This window comes from Aquarana catesbeiana, linkage group LG08 (genome assembly GCF_042186555.1).
Source record: "Aquarana catesbeiana isolate 2022-GZ linkage group LG08, ASM4218655v1, whole genome shotgun sequence".
Lineage (NCBI taxonomy): Eukaryota > Metazoa > Chordata > Amphibia > Anura > Ranidae > Aquarana > Aquarana catesbeiana.
Window position 1 is genome coordinate 171,746,229 of NC_133331.1, and position 15,713 is coordinate 171,761,941.

A 15,713-nucleotide genomic window follows, 5' to 3' on the forward strand; every position below is an offset into this window, starting at 1 on the left:
ACCTTTAATTGCCATTTTAACCTTTGTGTGCCACCTTCTGTGTCCGTTCCAAGGCCAAACATTCCAGGGTATGTAAACTTTTGATCAGGGTCATTTGGGTAGTTTCTGTTGTCATTATTATTTAAAAAGAGTAAACACAGTTGAATGATAATAAATGGTTTTAGCCAAACACCAACCATGAATGATAGAAAAGTTTTTGTGTTATCATTCATAAATGTCTGAAAAATGGGCAAGAAATCATAAATTATGAGCACAACTGTGTGTGTGTGTGTGTGTGTGTGTGTGTGTGTGTGTGTGTGTGTGTGTGTGTGTGTGTGTGTGTGTGTGTATATATATATATATATATATATATACACACACACACACACACACACACACATACACTTTCACACTGCTCTGTTGAAAAAATGTGGTAAAAAACACATATGCATTTTTGCCGCATTTTCTGGACTCCTGACTCCAATCATGTACCTGTCAAACTAAGACATGCGACTCAAAAACGCACCAAAAATTATAATGCAGGTGTGTTTTTGATGAGTTTTCTAAAAAGTTCAATGGAAGATGCATTTTGGTGCACTTCTGATTCAGTGAAAAACTTGGTTGGCACAGCCACCAGTCACCTCTACCTTGGAAACATGGAGGGGTTCAGAATACATACCACAATCGTACTGACGTAGTTTTCGTAATGTGAGGGATTCCTCAAACCAGTACAGGGTTGACACCTCTAATAGATATGCCCCCCTTGCCAACGATACTAGAGTAATGGAGCCTAGGATCATCGGTAATCATCCAGTCCTCCACCCTCCTCATAATCAATATCCGTCAGAAAATTATCATCAATTGGATTTTCGGGGGGGCACCAGGGGAGGACACAAAGAAATGGAGATGCAAGACAGGAAGCAGAGGGGGGGAGGCGTCTTCACCCCCCAAAAAAAAGAGAACATAGGTGAAAGTGGTATTATTAATCTTAGTACCAAAAAACTCTCTAGAGAAGAATTAGCGACCCTCAGCAAAGGACTTAAATTTGCACCACCGTGGAACCTTAATAAGTTCCAGATTTTCATTGATATACAGAAATACACCGTAAGCTTAACATTAAGAGATATCTTTTGAGCAATCCCACCAGGCAATTGGCTAGGAATGCACCGGTTATCACCCGTTCGGGTTTATCCAACGCATCACTTTTTAACCCTTCCAGGAAATATGGCTACTAATGTTAATGTTTTTCGTGACCTGGTTGTTAAGGATCTAGAAAACTTAAAAACAAAACTAGTACAACCCCAACAAGACATTAAGATAGGAATGGACACACTATGTAATAGGAAGGACATTGTCGTCCGCCCCGCGGACAAGGGAGGGGCCCGTCGTGATCCTGGACATTGAGGCATACTCGCAAGAAATTAGAATTTTATCTGATTCTGACACATATTCTCCCCTGTCTATGGATCCCACGTCCAAATTCAAAGAGGAACTAAAAAAAAACTTGTAGAGAAAGGTTTTGATATGGGAATCCTGAATAAAAAAAGAGAAAGAACATTTAGTACCTCTATCCCCTCACCTGCCAACGATATATTAGTTGCCTAAAATTCATAAAACCTTGGTTAATCCCCCGGGATGACCCATCATCAGTGGTATTGATTCTATAACTCTGACTCTATCAACAAACTAAATACTGTTGAATGGAAATCAACCTATTTATTGATAACTGCTGATGTTGCATCTCTGTACACGGTAATTTCACACCAATTGGGACATGAGACAGTACAACACTTCCTTTTTTGTGACTCCACCATTTCAATCACACAGAGCAATTTCATTATGAAATTGCTGGATTTCTCGATGACATATAATTATTTCTGGCCTAATGAGGCACACTACCTGCAAATTAAGGGAGTTGCCATGGGAGCAAAGTTTGCTCCAAGTATGGCTAATCTTTTCATGTCAAAATGGGAGGAGGATATGGTTCTACATGACAGGCGACCAGAGCTAGTCATGTGGAAAAGATTCATTGACTATATCCTCTTCATATGGGACGGCAATATCCAATCCATTCATACCTTTGTGGCCTATTTGAATAATAACAGAGGTATAGTCCTCAGCCATGAGATAAGTCCTACTTAAATCCATTTCTTGGATTTAAAGATTTCATTACAAGAAGAAAGAATTGTCACTTCTCCTTTCTTCAAACCAACTGATAGTAATGGATACATTCCTCTGGACTCTTGCCATCATCACTCTTGGCTGACAGCTGTCCCCAAAGGCCAGTTCTTACATTGAAAATGAAATTGCACGAATCCAGATGATTTCTACAAAGAGGCATCAGTCCTAAGAACCAGGTTTAGTCAAAGAATATCATAGCAAAGCCCTAGACTCCCTCATATTGAAAGCTAGCAAAAGAGATCATTGAGAACTCTTGGGTGACAAACCCCCTCGAGGGGATAATAAGGAGGACTTTGGTTTGGCTTTTTTTACTACATACTCTAGCCAACATTGGGCGATTAAGCAAATCATTAAGAGACACTAGTCGATCATCAAGAACAACCGTGTTCTCGGCCCTTTATTATCTGATCAACCTTGTGTCATTTTTAGGGGTGTTTCCAATCTAAGGCACACTATAGCACCAAATGTTCCTGACCCACCAACTAGACCCACTTTTTTTTGGAGATCTTAAATGGTATTATCTATGTGGGAAATGCCAAGTGTGTAAAATTAATGCCCACTGAGGTAGGATAATTACTGAATTCACCTCAGTGGGCATGGGAGCCACATATCCTATAAAGTAATTCATCACATGCACAAAAATGTGTTATCTACCTTCTGAGGTGCCCCTGAGGCCTTGGATATGTAGGGCGCACCATTCGAATGTTAAACATCAGACTAGGGGAACATATAACCAATATCCGAAAAGGTTTTGACAAACATAATGTCTCAAATCATTATGATTTAAAACACAAAAGGGACCCTAGGGGCACCACCTTTATCGCTTTGGAGAAATACATACCCCACTGGCGTGGTAGTAATGGAAGGCGGACTATATCCAGGGCTGAGACAAATTGGATATATAGATTTGGGGTTTCATGTACCTAATGGTTTGAATGTGGAATGGGACATCAACTGCTTTATTAATAATAGTTTAAGTCCCTTCCACTGCATATAGCCGTCATTCCTCCCTCCTCCCTTTATTCCTAGCTGCACAAGTGCTGCGGTTATATATATATATATATATATATATATATATATATTTTTTTTTTTTAATCTACACAGGCTTTAGAGCCTAGATTAGTCTAGATTTTGTTAACCAGTTTTTTGATTTTTAAACCCATTTACTTTGGTGTTGTGTGTATATACACACACATTCTAATATACATGGGTTTTTCATTTAACTCATGTATGAAAACATTTATTTTCATATATATTTTTATATTTATTAATATATTTACATTTTCATTTAATTATTTTTTATATTCTCTACATTTTTGTATACATTTTTAGTTTCCAATAAACAACTATGTATATATTCCTCAACAGTGTAGGCCTGTTGGCAAAACAGGACAGCTAGCCTTCGCAATTGTTCATGTGGATATTTAATTTCCGCACAGGATGGCAGTATGCACCCTTTACTGTAGTTTTGGAAATCAAGCTAAATCCATGCCTTCCTGGGCTAATGGATACACTCATTAACTTAAAGCTTTCTTCTTTTCTCATTCAGGATAGGTTCATCCTATCCAATAAGTGTTTTTGTATTATTTTGTGTGACCAATGACAGCGCTCCCCTGTTTTTCCAATCGGGTACATAAAGTGCAGGCACAGATGTGTGGGCGTACCCCTGATGACGTAACATATGACGAAACGATTGTCAGGACGCTACGCACACACGTTCTGCGCATGCGCGATTTGACTTTACGGATCTGTATGGATTTTTAATTGCACGGAAAAAAATTGTGTTCACTGGAACTGGAGAACTCTTTCCAGGGTCTTTTATGTATGCAGCATTGCAGCTTTTTTTATCAGGAAAATGCCTTAACAGACATTCTGCACTATTTGGAGTTTTTTCCCTTTCTGCATATTGTCACTTCCTGCTATTGATGCTGTCTGGCTACCAGCTGATGTGCACGGACTCTTCCGGAGGGGGACGCCTGAGTATTTCATCAGTGGATCCTCGATCCTACTAAGAGCTGTTTGACCTGAGTTTGTTTACCTGAGTAAGGGAGGTTGCAGGCTTTCTGGTAAGCCTTTTATCCTAATGAGGTGACGGTATCATGGTATCATGTTGGCAAAGCAAAATCTTCATGAGTAAATGTTTACTTCATTAGGCAGCTCCTGATGAGTAATAACTTGTTGGGTGACTTCACTCTGAACTCCAGTCAAAGAGCTACATACATAGTTCTGCTCTATACAGATATGCTGAATCTGGCCATAGATGGGACTGAACAAATTAAAAATAAAATAAAATAAAAAGGATAGATGGAGGAATATTCTTTTTTTTTTTTTTGGCAGGGTGCATGTGATCAGCACTGTCCAGACAGAGGGTCAGGGGTCATGCAGCCTCTTAGGACTGTCAGAGGAGAATGAAAAAACTCCTCCTACAAGCCTTAACCAGTGCTCTGCCGGACACTGATAGAAATCAGACTGCTATATACTGCTGATGAGAAAAGGTATTAAGTAGAGCTGCATGATTAATCGTTAAAGAATTGCGATCTCGATTCAACCCCCCCTCACGATATTAATCCGACATTTCCACAATTCTATGTAGAGCCGTTCTCTGCCCACTCGCAGCTGTCAAAAAAAAAAAGAGCCTCCAGGAAATGTTTATCAACATTAAGAGAGAACTATAAACAAAGTATCTTTTGGTTCTTTTAGATCAAAGGGATGAACTAAATGAGGTCAGTTTAACCACTTAAAGCGGAGTTCCACCCAACTTTTGAACTTTTTCTTAAAAGGAAAGACAACCCCTCCACCACTCGTTTTTGTTTTTTTCTTCACACTTATCCTAGTGGTAAACAGGTGAACTTCCATCCCAGCCTCAGTAGGTACGTCATGTCATCTTCTGGCTCTGCCCCTCCACCTTCTGGCGACAGGCCCATTCAGAAAGCGCCGCACAACTCGCTCATGTGCAGTAGGAAACTGTCGGTGAAGCCTGAAGGCTCCACTGCCGGTTTCCCTTAGCTACTATGGCGGCACCTGCACCCGATCTGATGGATGAATCTGCATCAGGTGGTGGACATTGTGGGCTCCCTGGACAGGTAAGTGTACTTATTAAAAGTCAGCAGCTACAGTGTTTGTAGCTGCTGACTTTTACAAAAAACAAAAAAACAAACCTTTTTCAGGGTGGAACTCTGCCTTAACCTCCCTGGCGGTATGATTATTTCGGATTTTAGGTGCTGAAAGCGGTACAATTATTTTGCAAGGAAATTTGGCGTTTTATATTGTAGGCCTGTAATTCTTAACAATAACACACTTAAATCTGTCCAAACCAGAGTCTAGTAAATATCCCGGGTATGATGAAGTTTGAAACACAAAAACATAAATTATAATATAATAAATAAATATAAATAATTTTAAAAAATAATAATATAATAATAATAAAATATATTTCCCACGATTCACTATCGCTCAATTCTGCAAGTGTTCTAATTTACTATCGCTGTTTTCTAGCTGATCTAAAGCCACTTTTAACATAAAGGGACACTTTTTGGTTGCTATGGACAATCTCCAGTTTCCAGGCAGAAAGAACAGTATATATCATATAAAACTGCATGCAAGGCATGGGCCAAAGCACTGGGGATAAAAGGGATGTGAAATAATTTCATACAGTACTGTAATCTGTAAGATTACAGTACTGTATGTGTTATGATTTTTAAATTTTTTTTAATTTGCCGCCAGGCTCCGCCCCCGTGCGTCGCGCCGCTCGCAGGGAACGGATCCCGGCACAGAGAGGCTTCGGAGGAGACAGAGCCCGCGGACACAGCGGGGGACATCGCAGGATCCTGGGGACAAGGTAAATAACGCCGCACCAGGATCCTGCAATGTAATCCCGAGTGTGGCTCGGGGTTACTGCTAATGAGACTGAAATTTAACCCCGAGCCACACTTGGGATTACCGTCAGGGAGGCTACAGACTAAACCTTTTTCTGACACTTGTTGCTTACAAGTTAAAATCAGTATGTTTTTTCTAGAAAATTGCTTAGAACAGTATATACTTTTTTAGTAGAGACCCTAGAGAATAAAATGGCGGTCATTGCAACATTTTATGTCACACTGTATTTGCGCAGCGGTCTTTCAAACGCAATTTTTTGGAGAAAAAAAAAAATAAACTTCAATGAATTAAATAAAAACTAAACAGTAAAGTTAGCCCATTTTTTTTTGTATGATGTGAAAGATGATGTTATGCCGCGAGAATCGTGATCTTTATTCTAAGCAAAAAAATAGTGAATCTAATTTTTTCCAGAATCGTGCAGCTCTAGTATTTAGCAGTCTATATTTACTAAAAAAAAAATTGCTTTCCATGTTCTGTGTACCCTTGGAGACCAGATATAGTGAATGCAGGGCCCTGGGTTTTATTAACACTTTAATTGAACAAGTTAAGTTTAGAAGCTGATTGGCTACCATGCACAGCCGCACCAGATTTTGCACTCTCCAGTTTTAATAAATCAAGTCTTGTGTGGTCTATTTATCAATGTCCAAGACTTTTCTATTTGAACTCTTATGTGAACCATTGTGTGAGTCTTGGGTGAAAACATTGATTAATAAACCCCTATATTCTGACATTCCCGTTCAACAGGAACGGCCACAGAAATGGCCACAAATGGATGGAAATTCAGCCGGTCCCTGCTGAACCAGCCAAACTTCGATTTATCTATGGCCAGCTTTGACTGGACATACTTGGTTTACAGACCCATTTAAATTTATGAGAACAAACAGGCAAACATGGGGGATGGGGGAGGGAGTCAGAGGGGGTTCACACATGTTTGGCAGGCAGCACCTCCGCCAAACATGACCCATTTAAGTGAATGGGACTGCATTGCAACTACGTCTTATTGACTTGGTTCCAGGGTGGATAAAAATCAATAATTTTTTTTAAAAAAAAGAATCAAAATAAAAAAATAAATACATTTAAAAAAATCAGATTTTTTTATTTAAATCATTTGATTTTTATCAACTTTATTTTAATAAAATGCTTTTGGAGTAAAAATCTATCTAAAGATTGTTTTCTATTTCTAAATTAATCATTTAGTTTATTCAGCATGAAATTGAGCTTAGTTATGTAGCATGAAGCAGTATATTATGCAATATCTACATTTTTGGTCAACTCATTCAATGAATCCAAGCTCTGCAAGCTGATATAACATGTACTGCATTGATGCATTCAAACAATTTTTCAGTAACCATGAGATAAAACAAAGTTCAGGAATATTCCTTTATCCCATTGTTTTTCAAATCTATGTACATTACAAACTGTATGATTGATATCGCTGTTTTACTAACCTGACAGCTTATTATTCTAAATAGGAAACCTTCATTTTGTTTACAAATATTAAAGATTCTAACTACCAGCAAGAATAAGTCCTTACATTTAAAGAGCACCAGTCATTTCAGATCCATCATGGAAGCGCCTGTTAGCGGGCATCCACTCACCTGCTGCCGTCACGTCCCTCACCTTGTTGCGTCACTGCCGCATCACCAGGCGTCCCATTAAAGTGAATGGGACTGTCGGTGAGTCATCAGCAGGTCAGAGGAGGAGCCGCTGCAGGACAGAGGTGACAGTTGCTCTTTAAAAATTATGATTTAAAATCGAGTTGATTTAAATCAAGCCTTTTTACTAGTGATTTCAATCAAATCCACCCTGCTTGCCTGTGAATCGGTAGGTTATTATGGTTGTAACAGGCATCTAAGCCAACTGTCAACTGCCCCCAAAAAAGTGATCAATCAAAACCCACCCACCGGACACAGTCAGAACCCTTTAGGTGTCCGGAGGCGAGAGTTAGTACGGTCGGTATAAATTCATAACCCCCACTGAACTCATCTCACAATTATACTCCAGCTTTCTGATATAGAAAACTGTAGATCACTCCCATTCTTCTCAACACGGTCTTGACGACCAAACAGAGATACATACAAACCTTGATTAAGTTGTTTAAACCACAGATACTCCTCACAGCAAAGACAAGTTATTGACCTACATAGATACCACTGTTTTTCTCAATGTTCTTGACCACCTGGTTTTGTCTGATGACTATGTATTATACAATACTGTTTTGATTACTGTATACCTGCAAAAATTTCATAAAACAGAAAAAAAAAAAAGTGATCAATCAAAAAGGACTGCATTTAGCTCGGAAAAAAAAAAACAAAAACACCTGACAATGAAAACAGAGCGCATACAGGCAGCAGTGTGCAAGAGGCCATAGAGCTAAAGGTCACCCTGTCAAGAAAGAAAGTCATGTGAAATCTCTTCAACAGAGACACAGACAAAAACTTTTTTTTTTGGTAGAGTGAGAAAGAGGTAAAACTTCTGACAATGTTTTTTTTCCATCTGTGCCTTCCTGTCCTGGTGACAACCCCATTCCCCATTTCCTGTACATGTGTCACAGTGACAGGAAGTGAGGAAAAATATCCTTAGTGGAGCCACAGACAGAACAAAAATGTAAAGTGGACTTGGTTTGGCGTTTACAGTTGCCACTCCACCTTGGGAAAACACTTCAAATAAAAAAAGGTAAAAGCAAGACCTGTAGAGGAGGAAAAAATGCAAAAAACACACTTACCTTTCCTCCAATCTCCATGGTGCATGTCATCAGTCACCAATGAGGTTACAAGATCACACTGCAGCACAGTGCTGGGCAGGGTGGATATAAATCAATGATTATTTTTTTTTTTTTAAATGGGTTCAGAAGATGAGTTTAGAGGCATTTCAAATGCCAAACGCGCTAAGTCGCGTTTAGGCAGGTTTCGTTAACAGGCACTTTTCATTTTTGGCTATTTTGAAAAAAAAAAAATATATATATATATATTTGGCCTGGGCGGGAAGGTGTCTAAGTGCCTGGTATTGAAGTGGTTAAAATGTCAGTTTTGCTGTGTTTACATGCCGCGTTTAGCAATGTTTTGCTGCGTTTGCGTTTAGAAACGTTTTATATATATATATATATATATATATATATATATATATATATATATATATATATATATATATATATATATATATATATATATATATATATATATATATATATAAAAATAAAACGTTTCTAAACGCAAACGCAGCAAAACATTGCTAAACGCGGCATGTAAACACAGCAAAACTGACATTTTAACCACTTCAATACCAGGCACTTAGACACCTTCCCGCCCAGGCCAATTTACAGCTTTCAGAGCTGTCGCAATTTGAATGACAATTGCGCGGTCATGCAACACTGTACCCAAACAAATTTTTTATCATGTTTTTTCCACAAATAGAGCTTTCTTTTGGTGGTATTTGATCACCTCTGCGTTTTTTATTTTTTGCACAACAAATAAAAAAAGACCGAAGATTTTGAAAAAAAACACGTTTTTCTTTGTTTCTGTTAAAATTTTTTGTAAATAAGTACATTTTCTTCTTCGATGAGGGGCACTGATATGGCTGCACTGACGGGCTGATGGGCACTGATACGGCGGCACTGATGGGCACCGATGAGGTGGCACTGATGGGTGGCACTGATAGGCACTCATAGGCAGCACTGATGGGCACTCATAGGTGGCATTGATTGGTACATATGGGTGCCACTGATGGGTACTTATGGGTGGCACTGATAGGTGGCCACTGACAGGTGGCACCGATGGGCAATGACAGGTGGCACTGATGACACTGATTGTGGCACTGATAAAACTGATTGGTGGCATTGCTGGGCAGAACTGAAACATAATGGTGCTAATCAGTGCCCATTTGTCGGCACTGATTGGCACAGATTGGGCACATTGGGTACATGTGGATGGCCATGGGGTACATACCTGGCCATCCACATGTTTATCAGCGCAGACCCCCCCTGTCAGGAGAGCCGCCGATCAGCTCTCCTCTACTCGCGTCTGTCAGAAGCGAGTGAGGAAAAGCCGATCAACGGCTCTTCCTATTGATATCGTGATCAGCCATGTCCAATCTTTACCAAGACTGACTGACACACCACTCCACCGATAGCCGCGATGCGTGCCCCCGCGGGTGCGCGGCGGCATGTTATCCTGCTGGAGGTCATATGACGCCCAGTCAGGATAACGGAACCACCGCCCGGCCGTCATCTGCTACGGGCCGGGCGGGAAGTGGTTAAACGTTGGTTACTATCTGTCAAGTTAAATTGTTCAGGAGAGGTTGTAAAAACTTCCCGTGTACATTAAGCCTCAATGGGAAACCTTAATTTTGTTTACAAATATTAAAAGATTCTAACTACCAGCAAGAATAAGTCCTTACATTTAACCACTTAAGGACCAGCCTCGTTTTGGATTTTAGGTGTTTACACGTTTAAAACAGTTTTTTTTGCTAGAAAATTACTTAGAACCCCCAAACATTATATATGGTTTTCCTTCTAACACCCTAGAGAATAAAATGGCGGTCGTTGCAATACTTTTTTTTGCACTGTATGCAGCGGTCTTAAAAGCGCACTTTTTTTGAAAAAAATTCACTTTTTTGAATAAAAAAAAAAGACAAAAGTAAAGTTAGCCCAATTTTTTTTTATATTGTGAAATATAATGTTACGCCAAGTAAATTGATACCCAACATGTCACGCTTGAAAATTGCGCCCGCTCGTGGAATGGCGTCAAACTTTTACCCTCAAAAATCTCCATAGGCGACGTTTAAAAAATTCTACAGGTTGCATATTTTGCGGTACAGAGGAGGTCTAGGGCTAGAATTATTGCTCTCGCTCTACCGGTCGCTGCGATACCTCACATGTGTGGTTTGACCACCGTTTTCATATGCGGGCGCTGCTCGCATATGCGTTCGCTTCTGCACGCGAGCTCGTCGGGACGGGGGGGGTTTTAAAAATTTTTTTTTTTATTTTTATTATTTATTTTACAATATTTTATTTATTTTTACACTGTTTAAAAAAAAAAATGGTGTCACTTTTATTCCTATTACAAGGAATGTAAACATCCCTTGTAATAGAAAAAAGCATGGCAGGACCTCTTAAATATGACATCTGGGGTCAAAAAGACCTGAGATCTCATATTTACACTAAAATGCAATAAAAAAAAAAAAAAAAGAAGTAATTTAAAAAAACTACATTTGAAAAAATGTGCCTTTAAGAGTCGTTTTGACGTCGCTTCCGCCCAGCAGTGTCATGGAGACGAGTGGGCGCCATCTTAGCCTCACTCGTCTCCAGACACAGGATGGAGACGGATGCGATTGCCTCCGCCACTACCGACGGCTCCGGTAAGCGGCGGAGGGCACCGGATCGTGGTGTGAGGGGGGCGGGCCCCTCTCCCGCCACCGATAAAAGTGATCTTGCGGCGAATCCGCCGCAGGGACCACTTTTATCTGAAAGCCGTCCGCCGCACGAAAACGGGGATACCGGGGTTATGGCAGCTAGCTGCTGCCATAACAACGATATCCGCCGCCAAAGTTTGGACGTACATCGTCGTGCGGCAGTCGGTAAGTGGTTAAAGAGCACCTGTCATTTCAGATCCATCATGGAAGCGCCTGTTAGCGGGCATCCACTCACCTGCTGCCGCCACGTCCCTCACCTTGTTGTGTCACTGTCACATCACCAGCCCTCCCATTAAAGTGAATGGGACTGTCGGTGAGTCAACAGCGGGTCAGAGGAGGAGCCGATGCGGGACAGAGATGACAGTTGTTCTTTAAAAATTATGATTTAAAATCAAGTTGATTTAAACCAAGCCTTTTTACTAGTGATTTAAGCCGTGATTTAAATCAATTCCACCCTGGTACTGGGATGATCTTTTCAGTTATATTTGGATTACTCTACATTGCCCAAATCTTGCCATAAGGGGGAAGACATTGGTGGGGTAGGCAGAATCCAGGGAAAGGTGAGTTCCTCCCACATCTAGGACAGACAGTTCTGGTACTTGTACTGACAATGGATTAGATAGGAGCAGAAAGCTATTGGCTTTCCAAACTAGATCAGAGCTTTTCTGCATTGATGGTTGGAACCAAGAGTACAGATCCTAACAAGTATTCACCAAATTTGGGACTGTTCATGCTGTAACCTTACAGAACATTGAATTAGAGTTTTTTTCTTTTACATTGATCTTTGATCTGATTTTACTTTGACATGAAATAGCCTTTCCTGGTTCTACCTGTGTCATCACACCACGAGGGCAGAGGTGACCCATCATATACTGACATGAGGAACACCCAGGAAAAGAAAATGATAAGAATCTGATAAGAATTTCCCATTGTTTCTGTTGATCAGTGTCAAAACACACACAAAAAAAACAAAACAAAAAAAAAAAAAAAACCACACATCCACACACATCCACATTCTAGGAAGAGAAACCCTGAAAACTACCAAGAGGGTAAGTGCTTTATACAAGAACTGTATCAGCTATACAGTACACCACTCAGTAACGCGGGTTACTGTGACCTTCATTATATGGACGCCTTTGGATTCAAAGTTTAATAAAGACAAAAGTAGAACTATAGGCAAAACGTATTTTTTCATTTTGGATAGAGCAGGGGAGGGTTATAACCCATCAGTTTTTTTTTCGCCATCTGTGTCCCACTGCGGAGATTTCCCTTCCCAAAGCCTAACAGGAAGTAAGAGGAAATCCCTGCAAATTATGGGAATTCCTTGGGTATCCGCATCACTTTCAATAATAATGGTTGGGCAAATAGAGAGGATGAATTTCCCTAACAACAGACAGCAATAAAAACTGACAGGGGTTCAAATCCCTCACCCACTCCATCCAAAAAAAAAGTTTTGCCTTTAGTTATACTTTAAATCCAACAATCTGACTTACAGGAACCAGTTAAGAACCGGTTGGAAAACATGCTCAGATTATCCCAGATCCACTGTACGTGCGTCAGAAACAAAGTCAACATTTAAATACCGAAAAGCTGTACATGGCAACAGAAGTGATACATTTGTGGCCAATGTGTGGCAGATCCTCTAATATAGGGAAATTGTAGCTGTTGTAAGGGCTTGAAATCAAGATTGCTTTTGTCACGTTATCAGTCACATTATTCTATATATCCAAATCAAGCTGTTTGTCCTGCTTCCTGGTACTTCAACACATGCTGATGATTGTAGGAAAATGTGATGACCAGAAGCACCTGAACAGAGAAGAGATAGACCCACATCCCAGATCACACGGACATCTATAACCCGCTATACCCCCTGTATGTACCAAATCACACGGACATCTATAACCCGCTATACCCCCTGTATGTACCAAATCACACGGACATCTATAACCCGCTATACCCCCTGTATGTACCAAATCACACGGACATCTATAACCCGCTATACCCCCTGTATGTACCAAATCACACGGACATCTATAACCCGCTATACCCCCTGTATGTACCAAATCACACGGACATCTATAACCCGCTATACCCCCTGTATGTACACTATATTACCAAAAGTATTGGGACGCCTGCCTTTACACACATGAACTTTAATGGCATCCCAGTCTTAGTCCATAGGGTTCAATATTGAGTTGGCCCACCCTTTGCAGCTATAACAACCTAAACTTTTCTGGGAAGTCTGTCCACAAGGTTTAGGAGTGTGTCTATGGGAATGCTTGACCATTCTTCCAGAAGCACTTTGTGAGGTCAGGCACTGATGTTGGACGAGAAGGCCTGACTCGCAGTTTCCCCTCTAATTCATCCCAAAGGTGTTCTATCGGGTTGAGGTCAGGACTCTGTGCAGGCCAGTTAGGTTCCTCCACGTCTTTATGGACCTTGCTTTGTGCACTGGTCCAAATCATTTGGTGGAGGGGGATTATGGTGTGGGGTTGTTTTTTAGGGGTTGGGCTTGGCCCCTTAGTTCCAGTGAAGGGAACTCTTAAGGCGTCAGTATACCAAGACATTTTGGACAATTTCATGATCACAACTTTGTGGGAACAGTTTGAGGATAGCCCCTTCCTGTTCCAACATAACTGTTCTGCACAGAGTCCTGACCTCAACCTGATAGAACACCTTTGGGATGGATTAAAGCGGAGACTGCGAGCCAGGCCTTCTTCTCCAACATCAGTGTCTGACCTCACAAATGCACTTCTGGAAGAATGGTCAAACATTCCCATAGACACTCCTAAACCTTGTGGACAGCCTTCCCAGAAGAGTTGAAGCTGTTATAGCTGCAAAGGGTGGGCCAACTCAATATTGAACCCTACGGACTAAGGCTGGGATGCCATTAAAGTTCATGTGTGTGTAAAGGCAGGCGTCCCAATACTTCTGGTACCAGATCACAGAGATCATCTACCACCCTCCATCACCCCCTTGATGGTAATAAGGCTGTAGTCACACCTGAGTGACACAGAAATGGGGGTAGAAATACCGGTTTCTGCCCGCGTTTCCATAAACGGACTTGTGTCGCCAATATTAGCGGCACCCTAAATGCAGGTCACAGTAACGCAAAGCGTGTTACCATTGGACGTAGCTCAGGACTTGAGCTTCTTTGGCGCGTTGTCATGTGACAGGCGACCCATTCACACCAATGGGCTGTCACTCCAAACCACGCGTCACTCAGGTGTGAATGTAGCCTAATAGAGATAAAGAAATGCAGCAATATGTAATTAATGACATCATGAACCTAACACACAGGAAATATTACCATCAGAGTCCGGGGACTTCATAGTACAGGGATCATCTGTCACCACTCACACCGGACTGTATTCCCAGAGAGGACATGCGCAGTGCCCAGGCTGGCGGTGGTGCCCGGTGCGTGCCTCCTCTAGTCTCTACAATTACTTTTCAGTGCGGCTCATAAATCCGGACGGACGAGATTTGTTGATGATAGAGCCGGGACAGAACCCCGCCCCCTTCCTCCTTCCACAGCATATACAGTACGCCCACCAGGAGGGACCAGCGCCGAGTTCCACCCCACACATCGACGACCAGTACATAGCGTACGCCTCCGTGGGAGGGGTTAGAGCCGAGTAACAACGCCTACTTTATTCAACAGAGTACGCCCCCTGGGGAGGGGTATAGCCAAGTACCTCCTTCCACAGCACAGACTGTTGACAACACCGGAAGCTGTGCCATAGAGTGTGCACACGGTGTGTCAGGAGTGCCATGAATGACTGCCTGCCGGGTATGTGTGCTCCTAGTGGACGCTCTATTATACACAGTGATTTCCTTCTTCTCATCCCTGTGTAGCAGTCATCTTCTACTACCAGGGAGAACCTACACAGGAGACTCCTTTATCCTAGGCTTGTATAGCCGTCTTTTGGATGGGGGGGTATGAGAAATGGCCATCCACAAACAGAAGATTGCACTAACCCTAGGTTCACACGTATACAGCGATCCCTGTGCATTTCCCACACTGTATTGCCATTGCACTGTGTGATCTGCTGACTGTATCGATACAAAGTTAATGACGCCCTAAGGATCGTAAATGCAGTGCCAGTTTGCACGCACCAGATCACATGGTACAAAACGATCATGCAATCCAGGGGCAGTGCAGCTCCAAAAAAGGTGCATGCGTTTGCAGTGTGATTCGAAGCCATTCAAAATGAATGGGCTCAAATTGCACAACAATAAATTGCATGAGAATTGCACAGGAATGTGGT

At 41.4% G+C, this 15,713-nt stretch overlaps 1 protein-coding gene across 1 annotated transcript in view; it reads right to left on the reverse strand.

Moving 5' to 3' along the window:
• Positions 1-14,980, reverse strand: part of SLC29A3 (solute carrier family 29 member 3) — a 115,399-nt gene extending 100,419 nt beyond the window's left edge. Inside the window, exon 1 of the mRNA XM_073596704.1 lies at positions 14,756-14,980. Coding sequence (XP_073452805.1) covers positions 14,756-14,777 — 22 coding nt within the window. The 5' untranslated portion in view covers positions 14,778-14,980. The remainder of the gene's footprint in view (positions 1-14,755) is intronic.
• Between the last annotated feature and the right edge of the window lie 733 nt (positions 14,981-15,713).